The following is a 15,294-nucleotide window of genomic DNA, read 5'->3' as shown; positions in this document are numbered from 1 at the left end:
CTCTCTCTCTCTCTCTCTCTCTCTCTCTCTCTCTCTCTCTCTCTCTCTCTCTCTCTCTCTCTCTCTCTCTCTCTCTCTCAGGTAAACCTACTCATCATCTTCCTACGTTTATTACTTAATGTGGAGGTGGTGAGGAACGGCCGTGCAGGGCGGTGAGGATGGTGATGGCGAGGTGTGCCCTTTCTTTTTCTTTTTTCTCTTCCAAAGTTTGAGACAGTTTTTCTGGTGATTTTTTTTTCATGTTACACTTTTTCCTGTAGCCATTTTCTTTTTCGATTCCAGTAGTAGTAGTAGCAGTAGCAGCAACAACAGTAGCAGTGATGTTAGTAGTAGTAGTAGTAGTACCAGTAGTAGTAAGTAGTACCAGTAGTAGTAGTAGTAGTAGTAGTAGTAGTAGCAGCAGCAGCAGCAGCAAGAACACCAACAACAACAACAACAAAAACAACAACAACAACAACGACGACGACGACAGCAGCAGCATCATCATCATCATCATCAGCAGCAGCAGCAGCAGCAGCAGCAACAACAACAACAACAACAACAACAACAACAACAATAACAACAACAACAACAACAACAACAACAACAACAACATCACAGTAGTAGTAGCACCATTAGTAGTGGTTCCAATAGCAGCACCAGCATCTTTAAAAATTGTAACATTAGTAGGAGAAAGAGTGGTAAGAGTAAAAGCAAGCATAACCATTGATACTGTTATTGAAGCAACAGCAGCAGCAGCAGCAGCAGCAGCAGCAGCAGATGTTAAAGCAGTGATGCCATAAACATCAGGGAGTGGTGTTGGTCCCTCGCCCCACCAACAGGAGAGCAGGAAGGGGTTGGGAGTGGGGCGGGGCGGTGGGGGATAGGAGAGAGGAGAGTGGTGGTGAGGAGCGTGGAATAGAGCAACTGTGTGTGTGTGTGTGTGTGTGTGTGTGTGTGTGTGTGTGTGTGTGTGTGTGTGTGTGTTTCCAGCAGCCATGTGTAGCAAAAAACAACAAATAGCAAACAACACAAACAAAGACTGAGCGAGAGAGAATGGATTTTGAGCGAATGCAAATATTTCTTGTCTAACTGCATGTAGGATTCTGCAGTGGTTCATTCATGCCTTATTTGTACACTCGAAAAACATGACTCTTTTTGGCAACCATCCATGTTGCATTCATCACCCAGCTGCCTTGTTAATGTAGTAGAAGTAATAGTAATTGAAGGAGAACAAGGAGTAACAGTAATAGGTAATAATAGTAGCAGTGATAACAGTAGTAATAGTAATAGTAGTTGTTGTCGCTGATATTGCTTTTGTTGATGGTCATGGTCGTGGTTGTGATGGTATTAAAGCAAGGCAGGAAACATTAATATCAGTATATTCTCATTAAGATATCGATCGAATTCACATCTTATCTCCTGCTAAAACAGCGTTGTAAAGTTAGGGGTTCCAGTTTTCGTCCCCTTCAGAGATACCGACTCTACGCAAGTGCCTTGTCCGTCCCTATATGGAGTACGGCATCTGTATATGATGGCCTCCACAAATACAGCCTTACAGAACAGATTGGACCTTGAAAGCTTTTCTCCTCTTTTTTGACAGTTAACAATTTTTCACACTTTGCCGCAATGTTGTATTCCTCGCTATCCGTCCTAGAGATACAACTAATTATCTTTTTTTTTTTTTTTTTACCTTTTCCTAACTTCTAATCCTTCTGCTTATGCCGTCACTCTGCCTTCTCCGTTGGGGGTTCTCCGATTACAGCTTGCTAACTGCCTGATTCCCTCCCTACCCTTTTCGCTTCTGCACAAGACTTATACTTACTCTAACCTTTATTTTGTCCATCTCCCTAATGCAGCAGTTAATCAGTCCCTTCACTCTTTCATCTCTTTCACCGGCAAAGTCTGGAAGCCTCTGCCTGGGTCTGGTTACCTCTTCCTGTGAATGGAACTGCTGCAGGAAAAGATTACCAGAACAACTCCGGGACTAAATTACTCTCTGATTCAGAAGTCTTTTCCCTCTAAACTTTTTTTTTTTTTCGGGGAGCTGCAAATTAGTTTCTCTCTCTCTCTCTCTCTCTCTCTCTCTCTCTCTCTCTCTCTCTCTCTCTCTCTCTCTCTCTCTCTCTCTCTCTCTCTCTCTCTCTCTCTCTCTCTCTCTCTCTCTCCTTGGCCTGCTTCTTGCATAAAAAACGACGTAGCAAATATCCTTTATTTTTCCCATTTCCCGTAATGTTTTTTTTTTTTTTGCCAAAATATGTATTTCGCTGGTTTTTCGTACACGCTAACTCCAGCAGTAACAAAAATAGTAGTAATAGTAGTAGTAGTAGTAGTAGTAGTAGTAGTAGTAGTAGTAGTAGTAGTAGTAGAAATAGCAACAAAACATTGGTCTGTACAAATATCACACAGCAGGGAGGGGAGAGAAGAGGTGCAAACTAATATTTAAAAAGGAAAGAAGCTTTACAAGTCAGACTGGACGAGCAGGGCCAGTAAGGACGGCAGCACGTGCATTCCCAGGACATGTGAAGTCTCATCCACGGTTGCCACACGCCCTTATCAGGTTTTATTGGACCCTGGGCTGGCACTGACCTCCATTTTTACACTTCTCGACCCTGTTATGAGGAAAAGTGGTATGCTAGTGTGTGTATGTGTATGAGAGGGAGAGGGGGAGGGGTTTTGCTATACGTGCAGCTCTCTGGTTATGAATGCTTGACCAAGACCGGAGATATCGTACGTACTTTTGGTTCTCACGGTATGAAGCGAATTGCAAGGAAACTTTTTCTCGCAGAACTTTTCAAGGAGGAAATTTGACTTCTGAAACTTTTATATTTCAATTCCCAATCATTGTCCATGGAAGAGAGAGAGAGAGAGAGAGAGAGAGAGAGAGAGAGAGAGAGAGAGAGAGAGAGAGAGAGAGAGAGAGAGAGAGAGAGAGAATGGTATTTGACCTAACTTAATCGATTTCAAGATATATGTATGTACCTACCATATACTGAATGTTTTACGATATTCTTTGTACCTTGAAGCTGATAAGAGGAGTTTACCCAATATGCGTCTGTTTTTGTGACTGGATTATGTAAGTTTAGGAAAGGATGCATTTGCGATGACTAGGACGCCACGAGTGTATCCGATTTGCATCTCTTCTGTGATTCGATTTCTTTAAGTTTGCGGAGAAAGTGCTTGCAATGACAGACGCAACGAGTTTATCCGAGGCGTCTCCCTTATTTTTTTTTTTATTTTGTTTTATTTATTTATTTATTTTTTATTTATTTATTTATTTATTTATTTATTTGTTTATTTATTTTTTTATTTATTTATTTTTTTTAGGGAAACTGGCAAAGAGCAACAAAAAAATACCGAGAAAAGACCCCACGTGAGAGCCTGTCCCCAAAGTAAAGTAGAAAAAAAATAAAATAAAAAAAAACATATATATATATATATATATATATATATATATATATATATATATATATATATATATATATATATATATATATATATATATATATATATATATATATATATATATATATATATATATATATATATATATATAAAATATTGGAGGATAAGTGTCTTGAAATTTCCCTCGAAAAAATTAGAAAGATTTGTGGTACGATACGCTTGTAGTATGATTAAATGGACTTGCATGAGATCCGCTTCCGGACATGTATGGATTCTTAAGGTACAGGTACAGCAGACTGATTGAGCAGTTGAGAAAAGAAGACATAAAGATATTGGTTCTCAGATAGAACTGCAGATGACTGGAACGGACTTAGTCATCAGATGGGAGGTGCAGAGAGCATTTGAAATGAATTCATATCCAGGGATGACCGATGGAGGTAGGCATTTACTGGTATAAATTGAAAAGGGAAGGACATAAGTTATGTAGGCCTGCTTCGAAAACTACGTGAATAGTTAATTTTCTTCTTTTTATGTAGAAGGGTCACCGGCCAATGACAACAAAACTAGAAGAAAAAAAAAAGAAAACCCCACAGATGCCAGTCTTCAAAAAGAGTCAGAAACGAACGTCAAAAATTGGAGGAAATAAGTCTTGAAACTTCCTTCTTGAAAGAGTTTTGTTTCTTTTGATGGTGGAGAATCCTAATTAATTAAATTGTATCTAGGGTTATGAAAACATCCTTGAAAAGACCAAGTAAAATCAACTGGAGCATGTTGAAAATAGTTTAGATAAGACGCAGACACGTTTTGGTGTACGGATCTTTGTGACAACTTTTTGCGGCAACTGTCCACCAAGACGCAGTAACCAGGGCCATGTCTGTGAGTAGCTTGTTCCTCGTCAGTTCTTCGATCAGTTTGTCAATACTCTGCTACCAGGGTCACGTCGCCATGGCAGTACTAGAGCCTCGCAGCATTGGCAGCCCGCAGGTGCTTCCCCTGTCATGGATAGAGATCCTATGGCAGCTGTACAATAGTGGAAGTGTTTGTACTGAAGTGGCAAAGAAAAATAGCGCAGAAGTTCAAATAAAGATACGTTCAGAATATTACCTCCGTGTAATATTCTGACGTCTGTATAAATGTGCTCTCACTTTTAAGCCGGAACATTGTTATGCCCACAGGCAAACAGTCATGTAGTACGTAAATGTAAGTTTGAGTTCCATTTGTGCTCGTATTTGCCCTCGTATGAAACGTTGACTTGAGCTGTGTCAGGCGAGGAGGTCATCAAGAATAAGTGTTCAACATTGATTTTTCGCTTTAACATCACCAGAGAGAGAGAGAGAGAGAGAGAGAGAGAGAGAGAGAGAGAGAGAGAGAGAGAGAGAGAGTCAAAGAGACTTAACTTCCCACGAGACGAGCCCTTCAGAATCATTTATCAGGCAGGCGGAGTGACCCTGTGTAACCTGCCTTGCACTTTCACATTCCACCAACGTCTTGTATATTCAGAACCGCCTCGAGTTTCCCTGCAAGGCGTCACTCACACAAGCGTCCCAAGGCGTACAGCTGCTTCCATGAATACCTGTCGTTTACTTCCATGGGCTGCTTAACGGAGAGGTTGGCGCCGCTTGTCTCTTGCCCTTCACCTCAGCCTCTCTCGCCGCCATCGATCAGCAGCCAAGTTTAGCAGGAGGAGAGTGAAGGTGTCGATGTGAGGAGCTCCAGGATCACGTGGTCTTCCCTTGCTTATATTTTTGGCGATTTTTATGTAGATATTTCCACCGTTGAAAGTCGTGTGTTGTTGGCAGGTTTATTCTCTCTCTCTCTCTCTCTCTCTCTCTCTCTCTCTCTCTCTCTCTCTCTCTCTCTCTCTCTCTCTCTCTCTCTCTCTCTCTCTCTCTCTCTCTCTCTCTCAAATTGCCGGGTTTGGAAAGATATGTGTTTTACTCTCTCATCTTGCCGTTTATTACTTAATTCGGATTTTATCCTTTCTCCGTTTTTATCAAATTTTATGGCTTCTCCTCTTCCCTTTCTTCAGTCATGTATTCTTTCTTTTTCTTGTCAGGTTTTATTCCTTCGCCCTCGCTTTCAATTTTCAGTCAGATTTTGTCGTTATTTCTTCATTGTCAAGATGTTATCCTTCCACTATCCCTTCTACATATTACTCGAGTCGGACTTTATGGACTCGTCTTTCCAACAGTAAAATATTTGAACAAATACGTGTAGGTGCTGCTGTATGACGCAAGGCTTTGAAAGGTGACACTAAAACGCATCTTTCATACTACCAAGCAGCTCATTCACTGCCAGAACCTTATCGACTGAAAATTGTACCACTTGTCCAAAAACACGTTGCTGGATTCCTCCTTGCACATTGTTAGTGGAAGTGAACTTTTCCATGATGTTGATAATCTGATCCATTATCTCTCTACCGCTGGACGAGTTTTTGCTCTAACCCTTTCAGTGCTATCCATTCTATTTCCCATAATCCCTTAGCATTTTTTCAGATACATTATTGCACTACAGTATATTAATTCATTTTGTAGCATAGGAAATAGAAATTAAACCTCTTATTCTTTCTGTTCCCCATATGCCCATGCAAGTTACATTCTGTACTGCTCTGAATGTTCCCTAAAGATGACCACAGCAGCGAAAGGATTAAATCAACACCGTTTTAAAGCATATACTGGTCTTGACGGCAGAACAAAATAACAATTGATGGTCAAAGCGAATAAAGGGTATATTTTGTACACGGCTCAGTATACGATTCGTTCATGTGTAGCAACCGACTGTGAAGCTTGAATGTAAACTGAAGGCTCTTGTCTCGCTCAGTCTGACCAAAATTGATACTGGTTTTCTGTTTTGTTCTCTCTCTCTCTCTTTTTTTTTCTTTTCTTTTCAACCAATGCTCAATTATGGATGCAGGTCCAGTGAGGGTATAGCACACACAATAGAGCACAACACAATGTAGTACGAACACACACACACACACACACTCACGCACACACACTTCGTATGGTCAGTACCCCCAAATAACTGAAGCGAAGACTTGAATGCTCTCCTGTTTACACTAATATTTTTTCGACTCTCTCTCTCTCTCTCTCTCTCTCTCTCTCTCTCTCTCTCTCTCTCTCTCTCTCTCTCTCTCTCTCTCTCTCTCTCTCATATACACACACACACACACACACACACAACACACACACACACACACACACACACACACACACACACACACACACACACACACACACACACACACACACACACACACACACACACACACACACACACACACACACACACACACACACACACACGTTCGGTTTCTGTGCAACGAAAAGAACCTCAATTAATTTTAATTTTTCACACTTACTTATACACTCTTCCTTAAACTTTCCTCCTTCCTTCTCTCCCTCTCCTCCTTCTCTCCATCCATGTCGTCCCCTCTTTCGCTCCCCTTTCATTACATCACCTCATGGTCATCACACACCTCCCTTCACCTGCACACCTGTAATAATAAGTGAGGTCCTCCCTAAAGTTTATATCATGCGGACGAGCCACGGACTGACTCTTGACGTGAACACAAAGGCTACCACGAAAGCAAAAACTTGTAGTAATGATGATGATGATGATGTTTTGTTTGCTAGTGTTGGAAATAAGGTAACATTCGCCTTTAGTGTTCTATATCTTTTATTTCAGATTGTTTTGAACTCGTGTAAGGAACTGAGACAAAGGCACAACAAAATAAGAACTTCGCGCATGGAAAAGTTACATAGGCAGAAATTCAGCAGTGTATATCCTTTTCTTTTTCTTTTTTTAACACGTGAAGGAAAATGATAACAAAGACACACACAAGAGGAAAATAAAATATGAAAAACTCGGCTCACAGAAATGTTACGTTCACAAGAAGGATTTCACCATCTATTTCCGTCGGTGTCGTGAAAACAGGAACAGGCGGAGAATTACAGATTAGGGTCGTGCAACTTATTGCGAACACACTCGTGACAAGTTCGCTGATGTTTATTTTTTTCCTTGTGAGCTTAGAGGTGATGGACACTTAATTGCGTTATTTACGACACGTTAATTGCGTTATTTACCCCCTTGATAGATATACCATCCCCCTTCTAGCTTAGCTCTTTCACTGCGATGTACATTATTTCACAAAACTATAAATGGCTGTGCAAAGTCTTCAAGAACCGTGAGAAAGGAAAAGGATTAAAACAATAGATTTTCCATTGTCTAGCTAGTAAAATATCTAGCAATAGGTGCTAAACAAAAGAAAAAAATACCTCAGAGTGATTTGTGAGTTATGTCAGCAGAAGTGAAATGGTTAATTAAATAGCCTGGCGCAAGTTTGGATTATTATTTTTTAAAGACATCACTGCAAGGAATAGAATTGAGGGAGTATTGATCATAGTTTTAGTGCCTGTTGTTTTATTTGGCTTCTTAAAATACTCGTTTAGAATTACTTGAATGAAATATCGTAGCATATTGTCATTATTCAGCAGTCGTCATATTTTTACTAATTTTTCTTAGCATACTAGCATACTAGTCTAGAATCACTCGAAAGAAACATCGTGTCTTACTGTCATTACCGAGGAGTTAAAAAAAAAAAAAAGTGAAGAGGTGAGGAAAGGTGTGTCCCGCGTCTGTCTTCTCCCTCTCCCCCTCCCTGTGTTTTCTGCTTCCCTGCCGCCTGCCTCCCAAACAAGCGTCGCTGTCTTTTGATTGCTTATGAAGCTTTTGTCTCGCTCACTTAACACTCCCCTATCCTCACGTATTATTACCTCCCATCTGTTTTTCTTTGTGTTTGGTCTCTCTCTCTCTCTCTCTCTCTCTCTCTCTCTCTCTCTCTCTCTCTCTCTCTCTCTCTCTCTGCTGGTTTGGAGCGTTCGGATACCTTGTCTCGGCTGGTTCGAAGCTCCTATTGAAAGTTGCATGGATATTTTCTTGATTTTAGTGATAGTATAACAAGGATCCTTTATTGTCATTGGGATGAAACCTACGTAAGAATCCGACTGATCTCTGTGACGTCTGAGTGGCTTCTGAGAACAGTTGGAATAAGAGATTAAAGTGGTTTAAAAACATGGTGTCATTCACTCACACCATTACCAAGGATCTTTGCCTCTCCCTGCACTTCGAACGCTTGCTACTTGCTCTCATTACCTGCTCCTCTTAATTTCATCACCATCGTAACCTTTCACCACCTGTCCTTTACGCCATCACCTGTACTCATTTGCTCACGCCCAAAGCTGTTATCCCTTACCCACTTCTCTCTTTTCCCCTCCACCGCGTAGAAAGGACTCACCACTTCCTCCTCTTAATCCCATCACCATACCCTCACTTAATCGCTCACGCCCTAACCTACTATCCCTTACCCACTTCCCTCCCTTCACCTCGACCGCGTGTATGCGAAGGAAGCGCCCACCACTTGCCTGTCTCGACCCTGTCATATACACGAGCACCTTTCAATTACAGTTACATCCGCGATTCCTGGCCCTGGTGAGAAACGCTGCAGGTGGACACTATTGTTTTCATCCGCTGCGTGAGGTAAACTGATTCCCGGAGATTCTCATGGTGTTATAGTCAGTGTGTCCTTAGAGGGAGAAGCCGGAGTGAGGGAAGAGCTTGCAATTAGGAGCAGGCGATGAGCGGGAGAGCAAGGATGGATTGTGTTGTCATGGGACGCAACTTTGGCTGTTCCTGGAAAGTTGACGGTGCAGCTTTAGGGAGGGAAAAACAGGACAGAGAGAGAGAGAGAGAGAGAGAGAGAGAGAGAGAGAGAGAGAGAGAGAGAGAGAGAGAGAGAGAGAGAGAGAGTTTGTGTGTGTGTGTGTGTGTGTGTGTGTACCAAAAAAAATAAAAACACAAACAAAGCCATGTACAGAGATAGACAAATCCACTGGAGGGAAGTCTGAACTCTGTTGGGAATTAACTGTGTATGTTTTGGTAAGATTTGATAGGAGACTTTACAAAACGTATTGATAACTTTGTCCTCACTGCTTTAAGAAAGGACAGATTTTCAGACACAAGACGTGATCAACAATAGCAAAATGATATCATGTGGATTCCATTGAGTGAAGGCACAGTCTTCACATGGAGATAAGGCAGCCAGCAGAATATTCCCTAAGGCAAAGTTACACAAATAGTATTCTTAGTATCAAAAGGAAGGCTTCAGAGGAACACAAAAAGGAAGAACATCAGTCATTCGTGAGAAGCTGCTCAATCTGATCTGAAGTGAGAGGTACAAGTATAGAATAGTAAAGGGGAAGGCTCCTTGCAGTACATAAACACCATGGGAGGTCATAGGTCTCGTGGATGTGACGAATATGTGGTGAAGATCTTTGAGTTCGTCATTATACAGCTCGTTTGAAGATGAAGATAATGTAGTTTAGTTTGAAGCTGTGTATGGTTGAAAATAGACATTAGAGTTATCACAGAACCGTGTTATGTGAAGCTGGAAACAATGAAGATGGTCGAAAAATTTTAGAGTGGTTGGAATAAATTAATGTGATTTATATTCATCATCGTGAAAGTAGGATATTTATGTGCAAATGTTTGATTTGATTTGATTTATGTTTTAAAGAATGTTTTTTTACGGTTCTAGTGACAGATTAACAACACTGCTGCATTATGAAAAGGAGAAACACTCTTGAAAACCTAGCTTATTATACCCGTGGCCTTTGAAAATAGTCGTGGTGAGAGAGAGAGAGAGAGAGAGAGAGAGAGAGAGAGAGAGAGAGAGAGAGAGAGAGAGAGAGAGAGAGAGAGAGAGAGAGAGAGAGAGATAGCAAAGCGTTTCTGAATACGGAACTGAGACCCAAGGAAGGGAAAAGGAAGATAGGAAACGTTGAGAGAAATGTAGTGTAGCATTTGGTGACGGGGGCGAGCACAATGATGACGGGGTGGCGGGGGTGAGTGTGATGATACGTGAATGTGATGACTGGTGATACGTGTGATGATGGGCAGTGAGTATGTGATGATGGATTGTGTGTTTGTGGAGGGAGTGACAAGTGGTGAGCGTGTGAGTGTGAATACATGTGATGAGGATGAGGACGGGTGCGTAATAGCGAGAGCTTAGACACTGCACCACCCACGCACGCCCCCCCCCTGCACCCCAAGCTCCGTACCCACACTAGCCCCACTCTTGATTGTCCTCCCTTCCCCTCCCCCCGAACAAAGGTAGCACGTGACTCGCGTGACTGAGATTTTTTTTTATTTATTTTTGCACGAATTGAGTTACTGGTGCAAATAGATCCCCTGTACGTGAGCTAATAGCCTGAAATTGGGAACTCGTATATCTGTCGGCTCGTGCGCGCACGCGCGCGCGCGCGCGCGTGTGTGTGTGTGTGTGTGTGTGTGTGTGTGTGTGTGTGTGTGTGTGTGTGTGTGTGTGTGTGTGTGTGTGTGTGATATGGATAAATTTTGCTCTTATTAACATACTATAGCAAGGGATTTGAAGAATGGGGTTGAAGTCGCGTTTTTACAGCAATGCAACCGAATTTGAGAGATCAAGCTCACGCGATCTAAGGCAAATTAGTCGATAATTTTCGCTGAGAAGTAAAGAAATTTGAAAGATTCTGTCCCTGTTAGAAGAAATCAGCTCGAAACTATAATTCAAGGGATGGAGCGTGTTTAGTGTGCCTATTTCCTCCTAGAACTTACTTCTCCTCTTCCAAAACTATGCCGGCACTTGTTGTAACAGAAATAGCGGTCAGGTTTGTAGAGGGAACATTAGTGAACCACGCCGGACAGCACCCTTTCTGAAGGCAGCATAAAACTCGTACGTCTCTGGAAAAACTATCATCATAATATCCTCATCCCAGTCTCCAAGTCAGAGATGCCAGACAAACCTGAAACTGTGAAATGCAGCAGCAACAACAACAACAACAACAACAACAACAACAACAACAACAACAATAGCAGCAGCAGCAGCAGCAGCTGAGAGGTAATGAGGCCTGGGGCGGCGCTTTCTCTCAGGCGCTAGTTTTCATAAAGTTTCGGAATAGTTTCTCTACTTTTTCGTTTTTTTCCGCTCAACAGCCTGGAACAGCGAGAAAACTTTATTCCCGGTACTGCCGTAGACAGCGTTGTACCTGGCCGTTGAACACACCTGGGTACGTTTATTGCTTACCCTATATTGTGAGAGCGTCGAATATAGTACTTCTGCAGTAATATAAAAAAAAGTATGTACTTTAGATCATTGTGCTCTAGTCAGTGAATACAGACTGAGAAAAAAAATCTTTCAAAACTACATCATTTTAAAACAAGAAAAGTAGAATAATGATATTGAGAAAAGTTCATGAGTCATTGATTTTTTTTTTTTACTTTGTAAATATTGATTAAAGTGAAATACACTTAATGTAAAATATCAAATATGTACTGTTCCCGTGAACTTAAAAGAATCTTTCCAGTAACAGGGATAGAATTCGGATATATATTTTCTTTTGAAGAGTCACATCTTAAATTTGAGGACAATTTTTACCTGACTTAGCAACAGCAACCCGAGACGCGCCACTTACATATAAGTGGAGACGTTAGCATATTTTTGCCACGCGTCTTGCGAACTGCGAACTCATGCTGATTACACTGACTGTCCATGACGGGTTGACACAGGGAATTACACACACACACACACACACACACACACACACACACACACACACACACACACACACACACACACACACACAGAGAGAGAGAGAGAGAGAGAGAGAGAGAGAGAGAGAGAGAGAGAGAGAGAGAGAGAGAGAGAGAGAGAGAGAGAGAGAGAGAGAGAGAGAGAGAGCGTAGAAAATCAAGTGATGCCTATTTTCGGAAATATTAAAGCGAAATTGTTATTTAGTTTCGTGATATGGCACGTCGTAAAATTAATCATATTTATGGCGTGTTAAAATTTTGCAGTGGTTGTCGAATATTAGAAACAGAAAAGTCATTTGTAGTGTGTTTCATATTTGTTGAGAACCAATGTGTCGTGTCACGGTCACACAAGAACAAGTTGCTAAACTAGGCAAGTGTTTTCAAGTCTGACTCAAGTGTTCAAAGATGTGGCGGTCTGGTGAAGTGTGTTGCGTCACCTGTAAGGGCATGGGTTAAAATTTTATGTGTTAAGGAAACTGCCCCTGGGAAAAAGAAAATGGATGCTTATATTGTCGCTCCCAATAAGGAGGCAAATAAAAGATGCGAGAGAAAGGTTAATTTATTTTTTACTGTGTTATTAAAGTATAGAATGCTGAACACTTGAGAATTCGGCAGTTTTTGAAAAGGGAACATTAACATGGGGTGTAGGAGAACGTTTCCTTATTAATGGACAGACTTCATCCTTTCTGTACGGTCATATCACAGTGACTCAGCACCACCGATGGTCTCACTACATATAAAATAAAACAGAAAGGTCTGCTGCAGCTGTACTTAATTCTCTTTCTACTAGAGTATTTCCTTGCCTTGCCAATAAACACCAAGAATATAAGCAGTAGTGTTCTTCCAGCGGCCCCAGCTTACTGTTTTCTTGATGCGAGAGGGAGACCAAGGAAGACTTCCCAAACACGTTTCAAGAAAAGCACCATTTTGCCGCTGCCAAACTTGTTACAAACTTAAGAAAACACGACCTGATCGAGAACTTTGGAGAGGCGAGTTGTGGCAACTCCTGAACGAACACACACACACACACACACACACACACACACACACACACACACACACACACACACACACACACACACACACACACACACACACACACACACACACACACACACACACACACACACACACACACACACAGAATGGGACTTAACTTTCTACTTGCCAAGAGAAAATCAAGCTGACGAAGCAGTTGGAAAGACAAAACTTGACTCGGGAATGAAAGAGGGTGATTTGCGAATTTGTTTTCTCTACCTCCCTGTCTGTATGTTTCTTTATCTGCTGAGAGAGAGAGAGAGAGAGAGAGAGAGAGAGAGAGAGAGAGAGAGAGAGAGAGAGAGAGAGAGAGGGGGGGAGTAGGGGTGACACAAATAGAATCAGAAAGAAAGGAACAAAGACAGACAGGCAGACATACAGACAGACAGACACACACAGAGACGAATACTAAGTAGATAAACAGATAAACAGACAGGCAAATATAACACACACACACACACACACACACACACACACACACACACACAGACAGAGTCCTCACAATTTCACCTATCACCACCACCACCACCACCACCTCCTCCTCCTCCTCCTCCTCCTCCTCCTCCTCCTCCTCCTCCTCCTCCTCCTCCTCCTCCTCCTCCCCGCGCCCTCCCAGCCACCGGCACCCAGAGGACTCATAGCAACGACAGCAAATAAACCTTCGCGATGTTTAATTTGAAAATGTTGTCTGGCAGAGTGTGCCTTTGACTATCTCTGTTATTGTTAGTGATGGGAGCGAGGCCCAATTAGGAAGCTTTGGCCTTGAGTGGCATGGGATAGAAACTTTACCTGCCGAGCTGCTGGAGACAGAGAGAGAGAGAGAGAGAGAGAGAGAGAGAGAGAGAGAGAGAGAGAGAGAGAGAGATGGGGGGTAGACTTAAATGTTTCAGTAAAAGTTTGGAAAATATGTATATACTAACGTGATGGATTTTGATATTTTATTTCATGTTATTCGGTCATGAAAGATGTACATCCAGAGAGAGAGAGAGAGAGAGAGAGAGAGAGAGAGAGAGAGAGAGAGAGAGAGAGAGAGAGAGTGTGTGTGTGTGTGTGTGTGTGTGTGTGTGTGTGTGTGTGTGTGTGTGTGTGTGTGTTCATTAAACGTTATGAAATTTTATTTGTAATTGGATGGATTTTGATCATGTGCCTCATCAAGTTATTTATTTATGAAAACGTCCATACGGAGAGAGAGAGAGAGAGAGAGAGAGAGAGAGAGAGAGAGAGAGAGAGAGAGAGAGAGAGAGAGAGAGATTAAGAAACCTTAATCTTCCACACTTTTACGTGAATTAATCAAGGGACGACCCTAAAGAAATAAGGATTGATAAAAGAGAAGAAGAGAGAGAGCGAGCGAACGAGCGAGAGAGAGAGAGAGAGAGAGAGAGAGAGAGAGAGAGAGAGAGAGAGAGAGAGAGAGAGAGAGAGATGACGACTGCAAATCTTACCGATGGTTTAATTAAGGCGTGTGCAGCTCTAGCTTGAATACCGAGCCTTCCACTAACGCGTCTCTCCCCTATTGCAGCATACTGTTCGCGGACATCGTGGGCTTCACCGCCATCTCCTCCACCTACACGGCCTCCGAGCTGGTGAAGATGCTCAACGAACTCTTCGCTCGATTTGACGGCCTGGCGGAGGTAAGGCACAGAGAGACAGGCAGACAGACACAGACAGATAGGCAGACATACACAAACACAAACAGAAAAGCAGACATGTAGACAGAAACAGAAAGATAGACAGAAAAACAGACACAGACAGATAGGCAGGCAGACAGATATTAAAATCTGCTCGGATGATAAGATTTTGCCTCTTCAGGAGAGAAAAGGATTGCTATTAGAATGCGAAAGAGAGAATGAACGGCGGGAGATGGAGATGGACAGGTAAAGAAACACACACAGACTGAGTTAGAGAAAGAAAGAGATATACGTACAGAGACAATCCTAAAAGCACATTAAACACACACACACACACACACACACACACACACACACACACACACACACACACACACACACACAGATATAGATATAATAAATACACTTGACGAACTAGTAGAGAGAGAGAGAGAGAGAGAGAGAGAGAGAGAGAGAGAGAGAGAGAGAGATGAATGAGATAGGACAAGAGAGATGGGTTGATTAATCTGAGGTGTCAAAAAGGGTTTATGTCCGGATGTTTCTAGCGGTGGTGGCCTTACCTCCAGCGGGGCGACCTGGGATGAGCGGGAGGATCCTGAGTTGACTTCAATAGGAG

The 15,294-nt window shown here is 42.1% G+C and overlaps 1 protein-coding gene across 1 annotated transcript in view; it reads left to right on the top strand.

The window, feature by feature from the left end:
• LOC135111281 (adenylate cyclase type 3-like) overlaps window positions 1-15,294 on the top strand; it is a 198,485-nt gene that overhangs the window by 147,088 nt on the left and 36,103 nt on the right. The window contains 1 exon segment of the mRNA XM_064024517.1: window positions 14,570-14,681. Coding sequence (XP_063880587.1) covers window positions 14,570-14,681 — 112 coding nt within the window.

This window comes from Scylla paramamosain, chromosome 21 (genome assembly GCF_035594125.1).
Source record: "Scylla paramamosain isolate STU-SP2022 chromosome 21, ASM3559412v1, whole genome shotgun sequence".
Taxonomy (NCBI): domain Eukaryota; kingdom Metazoa; phylum Arthropoda; class Malacostraca; order Decapoda; family Portunidae; genus Scylla; species Scylla paramamosain.
Note: the sequence above shows the minus strand (reverse complement) of the source record. Positions and strands in the feature narration are given on the sequence as shown.